Here is a 16,814-nt window from a genome sequence, read left to right as displayed (position 1 = left end):
TCAATGTAAGGATAAAAATTGTTATTAACATAGTTTTTAAACACGAGTTAACTCAAGTAAGCTTATGAATAAAAGTACTTATTATCATACCTGACTCGGGAGTCAATCCGAGAAAAGGTTCATGTCACGAGTGGTTAGCCCGGATAATCTAAAAAATTAAAAATTAATAAAAGCATCATTATTTTGACCAAATTTTATTTTCTAAAAAGTCAATGGGTTTTTAACTCGTGTTTTATCCTAGATTGATCTTGATTTTATATCGGACTAGGTCGAGTCAATCATTTCTTTATTTTTTTAAACTTGGATTAGTTCAGACCCTGATTTGACCCGGTTTTGGGTCATCCCACCAGTCTAGTCCTTGTTTTATAACTAAAGTTGTTATAATATTATTAATTTGAATACTCAATATAAACTAAAATAAAAAAATAATATCTAATTATTTTTTAAATATGTAAGTTTGACATCAATATATATTAAAGGTAAAATAGATTTTTTCATATTTTATTGTGTCTTGTCTACCATAACTAAACATAATGTATGGACAATCATTTTGTCTTGTACACCACAAGCACATATAATTTTGTCTTCATCTTTTTTTGGTCTTGTCTCTTCAGTCTCCATCGTCTATGTCTCTTTTGTCCCATGATAATAAACGAACATTACCTAATGGATTTAATAATTATCTCTTTTATCCCATGATAATAAACAAATATTACCTAATGGATTTAATATTTATTTTTTTTAATTCTAGAAATTTTGAGATTGATCATGTTTTTTCTCCGTGTTTTATTTTGTGATCATCTCACTTTACGTTTTGTCTTTCTAATTAAGTTGAAAACTTTATCTCATGAAATTAAACTATAAAAGTATCAAATCGAAAGAAAAAACTAAAAGGATGAAATTTTAAAAAAATAATAAAATTCAAGGATAAAATCAATATATTTATGAGAAAGATATAAAATGACTTAAGACAAAAAATAATTTAAATAAGCCTTAAATTCAAAGAACAAAGATGTTTGTTCTTGAATTTTAAGTTGATTAATACTGTAAAATCTATGTATCTTTTATCTTAAAAGATGAAAAGTTATCAACTTTTTACCTGGATGGTTCAAGAGGTATTTATATCCCCTGAACCTTGTTATTTTCAAAGAAGGAAAAGACTGGAAAGTCCTCTGCCTACTTTCGTCGATATTAATAAAAGATAAATATCTCTTGCATATCATTAATAAGATAATACGTATAATAGGTCCCTTAAGAGATCTTATATATACCTATAAGTATAAGAAAATTATTACCTTAATATGAAAAATTATTTTAGATGAAGAGATATGACAATTTATTATGTTTTTTATACTTGTATTGTAGAGGATCGTTCAAGATCATACATATCGCCTTAATACTTAGTAATGTTTAGGTTTTTTGGGTCTGTCATGTTTGTCAGACCCACGTTTTCTTAGGTTTGGCTGACTGCCAAATTTAAATTTTTTAGATCTAGCATATTTATTCGATCCAAGTTTTCTTGAACTTAGATGATTGCTAAATTTAAATTTTTTGAGTCTAATATATATGCGCCAAAACTTATTATAAAATCTTAACAAAGAATTAACTCTTCGTGGTTATCTTTAGATTTTTTAAGCTTTTATTTTTTGTGCAAATAAATAAATCAATAAATAAAATAATAATAATAATAATAATAATTTAATTGAGGATATTATTAGACCGACTCTTTGTAAAATATCACAATACATTGATAATCTCGGCAGTGTGACTCTTAAATATGATCCGAATCTTTTTATAAGGATTTGTAACACTGAAACTTTTCAATATTTTGTCTTGGATAGCCTCCTTTTTTTTTTTCTTTCGTTTTTTATTGGTAGCTTATGCTTCCCAAGATGATATTATTGTTTGTCATTTTTAGACTCTTTTGACTCACTCTACATTTCTTTTTCTCATTTGTATGATATTATTGTTTGCTTCATAAAATTTAAAATTATAGTAGTGATTATTTTTAAAAGTATTTTTTTAATATATTAAAATAATATTTTATTATTATTATATTTTAAAATTTATTTTTGATATCAACACGTCAAAGCTATTCAAAATTTTAAAAAATAAAAATAAAATTTTTCAAAAACACTCTTTAAATGTAAAAACAAACACATCCTAACTAGTCTATTACTAACAAATGATGGCATGCGATAGTCAAGTGACAAAAATATATTTATTAAGTCATGAGTGGCATGTATATTATATGCATTTATTAGGTCACATGTATATTTATTTTATATACTAAGGTAGCCAGACATTTCATATTTACTGGCTCACTGAATTTATTTATAATAAGAGGGCGTGCGAAAAGAGTTTCACTTAAACAAATAATATATCTCAATGCTTGGTTGCCTCTGATGTTATATGCTTACCATCCTCGATATATAAATAAACTTTCATCCAATGGTAAGAAAGAGATTTTTTTTATAAATGTACAAGTCCATAAAGGTAACAATTCTACACACACGAAAAACCTCGCAGTGAAAACACTACTTTTATCACATTGAGTTCAGCTAAGCTTAAAATCAGACACAGTTCTTCCTTCTCATGGCAAAAACAATGTGTTCAGAGGTCGTTCATGTCATGGTCTCAAGCATTGTAGTCTTGATGATGTTTAATTTTGTCTTCTCAGATTTGGCTGCGGATAAACGAGAGTGTAATGAGCAGTTGGCTAGCCTCTCAGCATGCCTACCTTTTGTCGGCGGCGACACAAAAGTTCCTACTCCAACATGTTGCAGCGGATTACGAAAAGAAATTAGCAAGACAGAGAAGTGTCTATGCATCATAGTTAAGGATCGCAATGAACCCGACCTTGGCTTCAAGATCAATGCTACCCTTGCATTGAGCCTCCCTTCAATTTGTCACGCTCCTGCTAATGTTTCTGCATGCCCTGGTACCTCTAAAACATATTGTTTTTTCACGCTTACATAGATGTTTCAAGCTAATTTGAGACCGAGATCTGCTTGGTTTATCATTCCTCTGTATCATTGTTTTCCTTCTTGACAGAAATGCTACATCTGGCTCCCAATTCAACAGATGCTCAAGTTTTCGAGGATTTTGCAGCAAGCAATCAGAGTAACGCAGTTGTTGCCGGTAATGACCTATTGTCAACCTTCATCATATCAAGTAAACGTGTGTTAAAGTGTATGGCATTTCATTTTAGCACACCTCGCTTTTGTACTGACTAACTTCCCCATCACAGGCGTTCAAACCAGTTCAAGCAATACAATGAAGGAAAAGAAATGGCTTGAAGTGAGCATGGTTGCTGTTATCACATCAGCTCTCACCATCGCGGGTTAAGAAGATAACACTTGATACAATCCTTGTCGATTAAATGTGTAATGCTCATGTTAAGAAATTACTCCACGTATTGTAATTCCATCACTCTTTCCACTATCGACCAATCTGCAAGCCCTATTGTTTGTCACTTGATCACACCCCAAATTTTGCGGCAACTAATACCACTGATCAAATAGATACTAACTCAAACTCCACTGCAAGCGAACATGCAACATCCTCTGACCAAAAAGAAATATCAAATGATAAAAAACAATAAGGTGACATTACATAAGATATATCTGATAAAAAAAATTTCATCTAGCACAGCTATTTTAAACCAACTCAGATTTGTAAGAGGTCTAGGTTCAGGCTCTAAACTGTTTCTTAGCAATACATGTAAGATTCGAAGACTTCAGTATTCAATGTGTCCTGAAAGCATCTGTAATTTTTCATAACGTATCCTGGCCTTTTCACCTTTATCTGGAATGACCTTGCTGTGACCCGCTGTATAGCCATGCCCTGGAAAATTATAGAAATTGATAGGATCCGAGCAAGACTATTAAATACATGAAAGTTGTAGCGAATTGACAAGTGCATGGCTCAATGTCATAGAGATATATATGTGCTGTTTATCAGTATGGATATGCTAATCCTAATCTTTGTCATCAGCAAACTTTGTTAAAGTAAACAAAATGGCCTACAATGTGGGACACTCAACTTGATGAGAAGGGATGATAGTAAGCTATCCACTTAACACCACATCAGCTGTGCACTTTAAAACACCTCAAAAGAGGAAACAATTGAAGCAATTCATCACGGCTTCGTCTCTGCAAGAAAATTAGCATGCTTGTGAAAATAAAAATGAAAGAAACATCAAGGGAATGAAAAAAAAAAGAGGTTTACTCCTTGACACATGAAAATCTATCTCAGCACATTGTTGTGATGCATACCCTGAATGTGCAGTCACGCACCTCCAGCTTTGAGCATTCACATCAAAATTTCAATTAAACCTTATTGATACTTTTCTCATATTCCCCCAACATGACCTACCTAGTCTCACCACATGATAGGGTGTATCTCTTTGTTCTTCATATTGCACGATTTTTTAACAGTCAAGTAATAGCAATGGTGACTAAAGTGGCCCGTTTGCCACTGACAATAGGTACCAAATCATCCGGCACCAATAGATGATGCATGTATGTAAAAATCCAAATTAAGCTTTGGGTAATATATAACAGGACTAGCTATTCAAAACTGGAAGGATTTTGTGTTCTGCAATAAATTGCTAGATACTTAGAGTTACATCAGTGTTGGATAGAAGGATAGGGCACAAATTGCACGAATATAATGGATGTAATGGAATATTATGGGATCCAAGCCAGATAGATCGTCTTTTCTTATTGCATTTGTTGTGAGTTGCAAGAAAACAAGAATTGGCTATTTCAAAGAGACTACCAATATTCATGTTGTTTATCCTGTTTATAGATTTGGAATAAGACAGGAGGCGGAGGAGTCTGCCACATATTTTCCAGTTTTAATCTGAAAGATGTATCACGGCAATGCTGCTGACTTCCCTTTTTTTTTTTTTTTCATTTGATGAGTGTGTTCCAATTTTGTTTTAGTTTTTGACAAGCCCCCCCTCCTGCTTATGCAATAGCATCGGTGAGGTACAAGCTCATTGGTAATTATTCTGACTATTAATTTATAAAGACACAAATTTCAAGAGAAACTCCGAGGCGGTTCGCAGTAACAAACAACCAATACCTTAATGCCAATGCATCCATTTACATCAAGGGTTGTAACTGTGTTTGAGCAGAACCTTGAAAGGACCTCCAGGCACTTATCTGTCACACCAACTATTCCAAACAAGCTGCATCATTTTTTAACATGACATCAGAAACAAGAGTATAGCATGAGAAATTGCAATAACTGCAAGGTCACTGCATGCTGATTGAGTTTTATCAGAGTAACAATACAGAATGGACACCATGCTCGTCAATTTTAACCAAATTTATAGGCATTAATTTGATTGTCATTCTATTAGGCAGATGGCAACATCTGTCATGAAACATATTAAATTAACTACACATATGAAGAAATTTCCAGTTGTCTATTGTGTTTAGGATATCCTAGCCTGTAGTTTGTGTTATGTAAAAATTATACTAACGTCCAGAACATCATCCTCCATTTCTGAAAAACTGGCAAACTGGGAGCAGCGGAATGACCAAGGCCAGGGCACATTTGTCCGGCACAGTTCCCCGTGAGCAAAGTTCAAGCTTGACAAAGCTGTCAAATAGTACCAGAACTAAAGAACAATATGCTCAACAAACTCTTCCAGCTAGGCTTGACTAAAATCAATAATATGATCTTTAAAATGCACCAGAAAAGCAGTCAGTTAAAGATGGCTGCAAAATCAAGTGTTTACATGCTTTGTCATTCATTCTTTATTGGGACAGGTTAGGGATGCATTTTGACATTAGTGCCGAGAACAAAAGAAAAGACCAGCAATCAGAGAGTGCATTCCTTATGTCGGTGTTAACTGCCAGAAACATGTATTATCAGCTCTCTCTAGCTTAAGCTAGGAATTTACCTGAGAAATTCAAGAGAGGTGCAACCTTCAGCAATAGCTACAACCCCCACATCAGTGACACGAACACACCTGATAGAAAAATAACAGAAGCTTTTGAGCTAATTTTCTCTTATTTTTCCAGGAATTATCTTATATTTTACTCACCATGTCAAATTGAGAGAGACAATATTCTTGCATTTAGCTATACAAGAGAGTCCTTCATCAGATAGATTCTGAAAGTCAAATCGAGGTATTACAAAACCTAAGATAAATTTTGGAATGTAAAAAGCATGTCCAACAAAAAAAGAGTTTTACCTGCGCACCACATAGATCTAAAAATTTTAGAAGGGGTAGACTTGATATCTTCTTATAGGCTTTGTCTGTGAAACTGACAGTAAAGCAGGACAGGTTTTATTATTTGGAACTGCAATGCCTAAAATTACAATTAACAACTATCTAGAGATACCTGGAAAGAGCATAAAGATTTAAACTCTGTAGAGAGGAGCACTTGGATAATATTTGTTGCAAGCCACCATCTGTTAGCTTGATGCACCTAGAAATCCCAAGATGATTGTAAGTTTATAGCAAGGACACCATAGCAGGAAAGTATAGTTTTGTACCAGTAACAATCAAATTCATAACCTTATAAGTATATCCTTCTAGAGGATGCTTTAAGTTGCATAACATGGATTAGTGCAAAATTATTCTTGATCTTATTTAAACTAAAGCACTTCTTTTTGCAATTTTAATTCATCCCTCATAACACAGTGAACTAAATTTATGGCACTTCCTATTTCATTTGATGACGTTTAATTGTAATCTTTTCGCTCATTCCCTTATATTAATCTATTCATTTTTCATCCCCAAAAATCGATGATAATAACAACCAACATCGATCAGTTACATACCTAGTCAGGTTCAATGACTCCAATTCTTGATAATTTTCAGCAATTAATTGCAAGGCTTTGTCAGATATATTCTGCAAACAAAACATCAAACTACTCTAGTCATGGATTACATTGAGATAATGCATACGCAACATGAACAGTTGAAAATTAAGTCCAAGCTATACTACTTATAAACATGTTTGACTTGTTCTGTGTGTCAACCCAAACCGGTCCCAAAATCTATACTTTGAGTTAAATTGTGTTGAATTTAAACAGTCAGATTTAAGCACAAGAAACAATCATAAACAACTGCACAGGATTAGAACAAGTCTTCAACAGTTCTGCACATTTGGGCAAACATAAAACTAAAGTTTGTGAAGAACCCCCTACAGTGAAGTTAAGACAGCATAAAAAAGTTGCTTTTTTCCAGTAAAAAAGAAGAAGAAAGAAAGTAAACAGAAGGTGCAGCACATTTCTACAAAGCCATTGAAGTATAACACAACTACATGTCTCTTCTTTTTAATCACAACAAGTATGATGTGCATCATATAAGAAAAAAGGTAACATTCAATTTGCGAATCAAGTACCTTACACCCACTCAAGTTCAAATCAACAATTTGCTTGCAATTTTCCACCACGTGCTTTATACCAATGTCTGTTACCCTGAAGCTCAATTTACAAGCCAGGCTACTTAGTACTGAAAAAAATTGCATTTAAGGATCTATTTGAAGAGCAAATGATCTGAAAATGATCTTTACATACCTGACATTCCAATAAATAGAGAAGACCTTTAGTTTAGAACAAGTACTGGTTATTGCTTCTATTCCTTTGTCAGATATCTTCTGGCAGCCATTCAGGTTTAAAGACTCCAGTTTTTGAAGAGAAACAAAACACTGAGGTACTAAGAATTCTCAGTAAAATGTTCAAAGAAGGCCAAATCATTTAAAAACAATTTAAAATTATAAAAACTTCATTTCTAGCAATTTTCAGATTCAATTCTCAAAGAAAAATTACTTCCACTAGATCTGTGATTTAGCAATAACCTGGGTCCTCAAAATCTCCTTTTAATTATAATTAATAAATTCTCAGACCTGAAGTGAATTTGCTTTCCTTTTCAACCTGCTTACATGAAAAACTACAATATCTGAGAGTTTCCAGGCAACCTTTTATCAGCATGTTAATATTGTGGAGAATTGTATTGCTTGCATGAATGGTCCAAAATTTTGTAACAGGGATATCACTGTTTAAAACATTGCCTTCTCAGATTTACATCTCTGAATCTACTAATAACAATCATGACTCTCCATGTTCAAGTCTATGAACTACTAAGCTAAATTAGCTAATCAAAAGCTTCTGATTAGCCTATCGCCTAGAGTCAGTCCTGTCCCTTCGTCATGCTTGACATTTTAAGTTTATCTCTCAACCTTATCTGTCAATTATAGAATACATCCCACATTTGTAGACTTCTAGCAGTTAAGATAGAAAGCATGCCGCAATATCATTTGTTGACATAATCAAATAATACATACCTTGCTTTGCAGGACTTCTAGATGTTCGTCTTCGATATCTTGTGCAAATTCAAGGTTTATCTCCTTCACGTGCTGATATCTTGGCTATAGAAACATAAAATGTCCAACACCTCAATATCAGTCTATCACCATAGCACAAAAATGCCATCTTTAAAATGCTCCCAAATATATACACAACTAGTTCTGTTCTTGCATGATGCCCAAGTCCATTGTGGTATATATTTTATGTTGAAGTTAATTTTTATATTTAGGAGAGATAATAATTTAGCTAAATGGAAACTGTATTTTGAGTTTTAAATTTATCGTATAATTAGTTACTGGATATCCTAAAAATGATTATCTTTTCGGTAAAACAACTCAATTTACTACCTTTTTGGTATCCCATAATTCAAGGAAAGAATACCATGAAGGAAGTAGCACAAAATTAATGCATGAATCTAATCAATTAACTCACTATATAATACAAATCTCTCTCTCTCTCTCTCTCTCTCTCTCTCTCTCTCTCTCTCTCCCCATCCAGCAACGGCATTATAGCTTTCGAAACTTTTTCCACTAAGCTTAACAATTACATGCTCTACTTTGTCTCAGTTCCGCCCCACTTCAAATAACACAAAGCCATCACTTTTCACATACAACACACACACACACAAAAACTACCTTTTATCAAAAAATACAAAGCAGAACAGAACAAATATTTTTTTGGATGAAACCGAACAAATGTTTTCACATGGATGTAGAAACCAGAGCTTATTATTCATTACCAGTGAAGTAGCAGCAATGAGTCTATCTCCAGCTTTATTCATCTCACGAAAATCAAGAGCCTTTAACAAGATCCCAGATCATAAAAACCAATATCAAGCCATAAAGATTAAAAATTGATCCACAAAGAGAGAGAGAAAAGAAAAGAACATACCATCCAGAGAGGTGGGAAGCAAGTGAGTGTCCTGTAAAGCCAGGGGCTGACAAGTAAAAGAGAAACGAGGTCTCTTTGAGGGAGTTTTGTGCTGACAATTTTCATTACTTTTGGGATTGTTTCTCTGTTCCATGTTGCTGTCGTTGTTTGCTTTGGTTCGATTTCTTTTGCATCCATTTCTTGTGGTTTCGCTGGTTCTCTGGCTTTCAATAAATAGTATGTGAGATTTTGCACCTCCATCCTTTTTCTCTTTACATATTTAAAAATAACCCCTTCATTTTTTCCAGAGTTCTCAAAAAAAATTTCTTAATTTGAGTCCTTGTCATTTAATTCGAATTATTTGAATGCTCTAAAATTTTGTTATTTTAATCCTGAAGTAATCAAATGATTTAGCTTGATCAAGAAAATTTTTTGAGCACTTTTAATTATTATATGATATGTCATAATTAAATTTTGGGTTCTCTAAAATTATTTAAAAAAATGAAAAAAATTGACAAAAACAAGTTAATTAAAGGTTAAATGACCAAATTGAATCGAGTGGTTAAGGTTGGGAGTCCATTTGCAACAAAAGAGGGTCTAATTAAAGAAAACAATGAGAATTTGGGATCAAATTAAAGAAAGATACTGAAGATAGGGGCAAACTTGTAAAATAATTAAGTTCACAAACATAATTGAACTTTTGATAAGCCTAATTGATTTAATCAAGGGCTTAATCAAAAGTAAAATTAAGTTAGAAAGTTAATTTAACTAAAATTACAAGAATTAATTAAGTTCAAGGATTTAATTAAACTTTTAATAGGTTTAACCAACTTAATTAAGGATTTAATTAAAAACAAATTAAGTTCGGAGGCCTAATTCAAATCAATTCACAAAAATTAAAAGATTATGGACACAATTGAAACTTGGAAGGGCCAAATTGGTGCAATCAAGGGTTTAGTTGAAAGAAATTTGAAGATTAAAGGTTGATTGATGGTTAAAGTAAAGAATTTCCAGGTCAATAATCACTTTATAAAAAGTGCAAAAATTTAAAAATCCAATTAAAGAAGGATAAGGGTGAAATGGCAAGGAATTCAAAAGATTAGGGTTGATTGGGGGCTTTATTGCAAAGTTCCAGAGGTTTAGGGATCAAATTGAAAAATACTATAATTTCATTATTTATTGTCTTCTTCCCATTAAAACAAAAGAAAAATATGCCCAAATACTCATCTTTTAGTCCTAATTTCTCCATCACCTCTTCACCACATCACACAAATCTTATGTCAACTTACACCCTAGTATTGATGTTTAATTCTAAGCTAAAATTCCAACTCTGATTGCACCAAAACCATTTACAGATTCTCTCCCAAAAACCCTACTCAACACTCCCCAACTTGTAAAAACAGCATTGTGTCCTTCATTTGCTTGCAGAGCAGGACAAATTTTTATCTTTATCTTCAACGAATGACACAGATCTATTTTTCAATATCAAAAGTCAAGATTACACCAACCTATAGGCCCTATAACCTCCTCGTTTCTCCCACAAAACCTTAAACCAAGAAGCGTAGAGGAGGAGAAACACTGACATGAATATTGCCTCCCAACCAAGACTACAAAAGCTATGAAAACTATAACTAAAACACTTTGAAACAGACCTCAAATCATACAAAGCTTCAACCACTAAAACACCTTCCAAACAACCATTTTCCATACTAGAAAATTCTATTTCCAAGTCACCCCAAGACAACCCTCAAATCATCACAAAACAGCCCTTACAAGCAGTGATAACAACAACCAACTCTAAAGAAAAAAACAGGAGCAGACATCGAACTTCAAAGTAGTAGAGCTCCCTCTACAAATATCTATTTATAGCACTAATAGTAGGGAATCCAAGATGGGATGTAGTAGTTTCAGACCTAATAAAATTTTCTCCCACTAATAGCAGCATTAAAATGTAGCAATAGGAAAAAGAGACATTTTTGGGCTGAAAAACATGAGCAAACATTAAACTTCAACATGGTAGATCCTCATTTAAAGAGATCTGTTCACGACACTATTAGTGGGGAATCCAAGAGGGTATGTAGTAGTTTCAGACCTTGTAAAATCTTCTCCCACTAGTAGCAATATTAAAACGAAGTAGTACGGAGAAGAGACAGTCTTGAATTGAAAACCAAAAGCAAACATTGAACTTCAACATAGCAGAGCTCTCTCTATAAAGATCTTTTTATGGCACTGCTAGTAGGGAATCCAAGAGATGTTATAGTTTCAGACCTAGTAAAATTCTCTCTCACTAGTAACAACATCAAAATGCAATAGTGGGGAGAAAATTAGATTTGAGCTTAAAAATAGGAGCAAACATTGAACTTCAACGTAGCAGATCCCCCTCTAAAGAGATTTGTTCGTAACTCAACTAGTGAGGAATCAAAGAGGGGATGTATTAGTTTCAGAACTAGTAAGATTTTTTCCTAGAAGCAGTAGAAATAACACTTGGCAGTAGGAAAAAAAAACAGACCTAGACTAAAAATTAGAAAAAAGCTTGCAAATTAATAGAAAAGAGCTCCCTTTACAAGTATTTGTTTGTTGCACTGTTAGTAAGGAATCAAAAAGTAGATAAAGGAGTTTTAGATTCACATGGTGATCCTCCTCCAGTAGCGATAAAGCATGATTCCATGCATCGGTAGCGATGTTATTGCATAGTACATGCGCCACCGCTATTCAAGCAACCCTTTTAGCATGATTCCAGTAATTCATGGATACGTCAAACATCCTAGAAGATCGATTCATAACCTCAAATTATTTTTCTAATAAATTGCTAAAATGTTATGAATTTTGGGATAAATTGCTCATTGTTATGTATGTTTTTGGATTGTATGGACATTATTGGTTTGGATTTATATGTGTTTTTTGTTCGAAATGATTTGGTAATTTGTGTTGATTAGTGGATTCATTTTTAGGGTTGTGATTGATATTTGAACATTAAATATTGATGCATTAATTATGTTTAGGTTTGCGAATTAATATATGATTTGAATATAATTTATGAAATTAACAAGATTTTATATTTGATTGTTTGTTTGTTGGATTATTAAGTTGGTGAATGATGAAAGAATAGATTGTTTTGAATTGGTATCTTGTTTGATTTAAAACACATTATTGTGTTTTTCCAAATAAACCCTACACGATTTCTAAAATCTCAGAAAAAAGATTCATAGACCATTTTAGAATTATTTGTGAGTCCTTCGCACGTTCTTTCAATCATTTCATTTAATATCAGAATTGTAGACTTACACTATAAGATACTTATTTGGTATTAAAAATACTTGCTTTTCTTCAAGATTTTTATAAAAATCACAAAAAAAATCCTTGTTTAAACAAATACAAAAACATGTTTTTATTCATATGCATATAACCAAATTCTATAAAAAAAATTTATGTGTATTTTATAAAAAATAAAAATCGTATTTTTATCATACTTAAATCTAAAAAATCAGTCAATGAGTATCATAACCAGTTTATGATTATCCATTAGGATTTGGCCAAAACTTCAAAAACACCATAAAAATTAATTTGTTTAATCAATATTTGGGATATGAATTTTACAATGTATTGCATACTCTCGTATTAAATTAAATGAATTGATAAAAATAAAATGTTAGGAATTAATTGTAGACTTTGATATTTAATGGTATAAAATTACACTATAAAATATATCTTCAGGTATTACAGTTACAAAATAAAAATACATCATTAAGATTTAAACTTTAAAATGGTTAGATTTTAACCTGATAAGATAGGAATCTCGTTACCGAGAAGGACCTTTCTTAAACCTTAGATGAACCAACAAATAAAAACAAGAGTTAGAAAAGAAAAAAAAAAACAATCAATCAACAATGTAAATTTCCATAGGTAGGGTGCACTATGAGTGATGCATCTTTTCTATGTATAACTTGTTCTCTTACCCAAACTCTCGCAGACCATTATGTTTCCTAGTAACCATAATACTAGGTGACAACTTCTGAACCTTTCAAATCATAATTTTATGATTTATCCCAACAAATCCAAAAAAACCTCTCGATCCAGGAGGATAACCCTACACTCGACATCGTGCACGCCACAACATAATCCATTTCTTCCAATAAATTAATATGGTTCTGGTAGTAACAAATAGTAAAATACTAATTTAATTCTTTGTGTTGCGTTGCAAGATGGAGGAATTTTGTTTAATGCAAAAAAAAACACAAACATTGTTAATGTTTTTTTCTACAATCAAGAAAAATCTTAATTGTAAATTAAAAATTTAATACATGCGTTCAATAAAATGAATCGATAATTATGCATGTTAATAAATGATAAAAACTTTATTGATTCCAATAAAAGAGTAAGTCAAAAAGCTGAGATAAAGATATATATTAAGATATCTGATCTCATATCACGAGAGCTCTTCATTTTTATTTTTATTAAAACATAAATAATTTAAACCTCATTGAAAAAAAATCTAGTATTCCTGCTTTTCTTATTAAAATATTTTTTATAATTTTTTTTTTGCCATGAATTCTTTATTTGATAAAAAAACAAAAAGAATTAGAATAAAAATATATATTTGAAAGAAAACAAAAACAAAAAAACACATTGTAAATCTCAATAAACTAATCTTTCAACTTAAAACTCTCATAAATTGGTCAAAAACTACAAAGTTAAACTGGAAAAAAAAATCTCTCTCAAGCCCAATCTAATTTTTCAGGCAAGATGAAGGTCAAAAACTACCACCATCAAACTTCTCTTTTCGAATGAAACCATTAATCATTAAACTTGGTCATTTTGGTTGCTAAAATCATGATAATCAACAACTTTCTCTTTCTTCTGCTGTTTTTTTGATGATTTTCTCTCACATCTCTCAATAAACAAAATAAAATTTTGAACCAAAATGAAAATTGTAGTGAATGTGGGATTAGCCATGTATTTTTTTGTGTTTATTAATTTCATTTGTAATCTTTTAATTTTATATTTTTACCATAGTTGCAAATTGATATTCATCTAATTATGCTAGAAAATAATTCAATTAAAAGAAAAAAAAGTTCAAGTGCTTTAATGTTTATATGAACAGTGAAACACCATAGGTTTTCTCGTTTTTTAATATATTATATGAACAACAAAGCACCATAAATCTTCCCATTTCTTTTAATATATTATATAAAATCTGATTTTTGTTTTTCATCCTCTCATCTAGTTTTTTAGAGTTTGAAATATTTTAAAAAAAATATTGAAATGACAATATATTGGATAGACTTTTATTTTATAACTTAACTGTCAAACTTGTGATTTGGATCATAAACTCCATTAAGTTAAATAATATTTTTTTAAAAAAATTATTCTTTTACCTGAATATATGATAACAAAAATAGAGAAAAATAATTTTGTTTAGAGAATTAAAAGATGAATTTGGAATAAATAAATAAATAAAAAGACAACAATATATTAGATTAACCTAGGTTTCGTGGCATAATTCTTAAAGCTGCGACCTGGATCATGGACCTCATTGGATTTAATAATTTTGTTTTTTAAATTTATTTTTAGCTAAATATATATTAACAAAAGTAGAGAAACTTTTTTTAAAAAAAGTTAAAGGATGTAATTGGAAGGAAAAAAAAATGAAGGACACAAAAAAAATAAGAGGCTAAGTGTGTGGACATGGCCTCGACTTTAAAAACAAAGCCCAGACCTGTGTATCTAGACCTTTTTATTTTTTTTAAGGGGCAGACGACAGGTTATCAATCCTTATTTTTTTAAGAAAAAAAAGATAGACAACGCTTTGTATGCTCTTATCTTGATTCTAGCCATTAGTGGTAACAAGAAAATTAGTGGTTGGTTTTTTTGGGTCAAAACCGCATTTTAGACAATTCTTTTGTTGAATGAAGTCTAGTTGCCTAGTTAAAGGCAATTCTCTTGTTGAATAGAAAAAATAAATAAATATTATAGCAGTAATATGGACATTATCTTTTATTCATTTTTTATTTTTATTATTTAAAGATCTGGTCTTATTTGACTTTGAATAATTTTTTAAAAGCTGACTTGTCGCAAATCACAAGTCGTCTATTTGGCCGGCTTCAAATGATAATCCACATGAACCACTAATGAAAAATCTTCTAAATCTCTATTTAGGAGAGAGAGAGAGAAAGAGAGATTGTTATACTTAGAGTGTTAGTTCTATATTTTATGACTTACCTTGATTTTCTATCTAATAAACAATCACTAAAAAATAAGAAGCATAACTTACTATTTATAGAAAAATCTGAAAAACTCTATAGATCGACAAAATATCAATTTGCCTCTTGAATAATATTCATATATTAATTCAGGAAAAATTTAGAAATGAACTCAATGAAGTCCTTACTTAATTTTTCTAGGTCTAGAAATACAATCCTTGAATTTAATTATATTGTAGTCCTTAATTTCTAAAATATATTTTAATCAAGTCATACTTAATTAAATCATCCTAGTTTAATTTATTACTAATGGTTCTTAATGTGTGTGACCCATTAGGTTCATAATATGCTGACCTAAGTATAAATTATAATTATAATTAAATAGAATTAAATAAATTAAACAATTTAATTTATTATCAATTCAATAATTGATTAATTTATATTTAAAGATCATGTGCATTGTCCAGCAACGTGTCATGATCCGATTTGACATTAAAGCATGGAGTATGTCTGACATATTAAATCATATTTATTTTTTATATAATAGTCATTGATTATTTGAATAAGATTTAAAACTCTTTAAAAAAAACTCATTCCACCTTGATCAAGGATTTATTAGTCAATACTATTTAAGAACAGATGAAATATTTTTTTTTCTAATTCATCTAGGGTGATGAATCCTCTCTTGATCATTCAAGTACCTACTTATAATTCATGTTATACACAATGTTTACCCATTCGTTATCTTGATTAAGATAACATGTAATAAGATAAAAACATAACATTCTCTATATATTATAATTTAGTGATCTCAAGTTTAAGAATCTTTTACACAACCGTCACGTGAGCTTTTCCATATAACTAAGTGATCTCTCTATATAAAATTCTCATATGAATTAGTTCAGGATACATGTTTTATGACAATTATCTATATATACTAGTTTTTTGAAATAGCTGGATACATTGATATATCAATTCCTGAAAATCAATATTATGGATTCGTTCTCTACAATGGATGGAGTTTAGATGAACAAAATCATCTTTTTTACAATAAAATTATATTTTTATATATCAATCAAGTTAATGAGTTAATAAAAAAAATATTTTAAATTCAAGCTGGAATAACGTGTAAAATGTAATTATTACTTATAATTAGACTAAATCTTTAAAAATATATAAAATAAAAATTTAAAATATTAAGAAAAAAATTATAATCCATGACCAGTGATTGGATTTTATATTAACATTATAATCCAATGTTTCATAATCTTTTTTGAGATTTTATCTTATGTTTTATTTTTTATTTTTTAGTTTTACTTGCCAAGAACCACATATTAACATTTTCTCTTATGTTCGTCCATTCACATCACCCTTTGGGCATCTTCCCCTTGAAATATTGAGAGGAATGCA

General features: G+C 30.8%; 2 protein-coding genes across 3 annotated transcripts; one reads left to right on the top strand and one right to left on the bottom strand.

The window, feature by feature from the left end:
• Positions 1 to 2,607: 2,607 nt before the first annotated feature.
• Positions 2,608 to 3,348, top strand: LOC133688485 (non-specific lipid transfer protein GPI-anchored 14). Its single transcript, XM_062107973.1, has 3 exons — positions 2,608 to 2,941; positions 3,055 to 3,141; positions 3,251 to 3,348. Exons 1-3 carry the CDS (start codon positions 2,608 to 2,610, stop codon positions 3,346 to 3,348), a joined length of 519 nt encoding a protein of 172 aa, XP_061963957.1.
• Positions 3,349 to 3,567: 219 nt separating this feature from the next.
• LOC133688146 (F-box protein At3g58530) lies at positions 3,568 to 9,435 on the bottom strand. Of its 2 annotated transcripts, XM_062107546.1 has the most exons (13): positions 9,226 to 9,435; positions 9,074 to 9,133; positions 8,313 to 8,396; positions 7,546 to 7,676; positions 7,371 to 7,446; positions 6,805 to 6,875; positions 6,363 to 6,449; positions 6,212 to 6,284; positions 6,062 to 6,129; positions 5,918 to 5,986; positions 5,092 to 5,197; positions 4,046 to 4,154; positions 3,568 to 3,846 (listed from the first exon to the last, which is right to left on the bottom strand). In XM_062107546.1, the coding sequence occupies exons 1-12, from the start codon at positions 9,400 to 9,402 to the stop codon at positions 4,089 to 4,091; spliced, it is 1,068 nt and encodes a 355-aa protein (XP_061963530.1). In that variant the 5' UTR covers positions 9,403 to 9,435; the 3' UTR covers positions 3,568 to 3,846; positions 4,046 to 4,088. The 2 variants fall into 2 exon arrangements, with proteins under 2 accessions (XP_061963530.1, XP_061963529.1); XM_062107545.1 differs by having other exon boundaries at positions 3,568 to 4,154.
• Positions 9,436 to 16,814: the final 7,379 nt, after the last annotated feature.

The sequence above is a fragment of the Populus nigra genome, chromosome 3 (genome assembly GCF_951802175.1).
Source record: "Populus nigra chromosome 3, ddPopNigr1.1, whole genome shotgun sequence".
NCBI classification, from domain to species: Eukaryota; Viridiplantae; Streptophyta; class Magnoliopsida; order Malpighiales; family Salicaceae; genus Populus; species Populus nigra.
The sequence above is the reverse complement of the archived record's forward strand: the minus strand, read 5'-3'. Positions and strand labels throughout refer to the sequence as shown.

Excerpts from the sequence above, each read along its gene's own strand:
- LOC133688485 (XM_062107973.1), top strand. The coding sequence starts at position 2,608 with ATGTGTTCAGAGGTCGTTCATGTCATGGTCTCAAGCATTGTAGTCTTG. Across the intron at positions 2,942-3,054 it reads TAATGTTTCTGCATGCCCTG|AAATGCTACATCTGGCTCCC; the intron begins GTACCTCTAAAA and ends CCTTCTTGACAG. Across the intron at positions 3,142-3,250 it reads GAGTAACGCAGTTGTTGCCG|GCGTTCAAACCAGTTCAAGC; the intron begins GTAATGACCTAT and ends TCCCCATCACAG.
- LOC133688146 (XM_062107545.1), bottom strand. The coding sequence starts at position 9,402 with ATGGATGCAAAAGAAATCGAACCAAAGCAAACAACGACAGCAACATGG. Across the intron at positions 7,677-8,312 it reads TAGAAGTCCTGCAAAGCAAG|TGTTTTGTTTCTCTTCAAAA; the intron begins GTATGTATTATT and ends TTAGTACCTCAG. Across the intron at positions 7,447-7,545 it reads TCTATTTATTGGAATGTCAG|GGTAACAGACATTGGTATAA; the intron begins GTATGTAAAGAT and ends ATTGAGCTTCAG.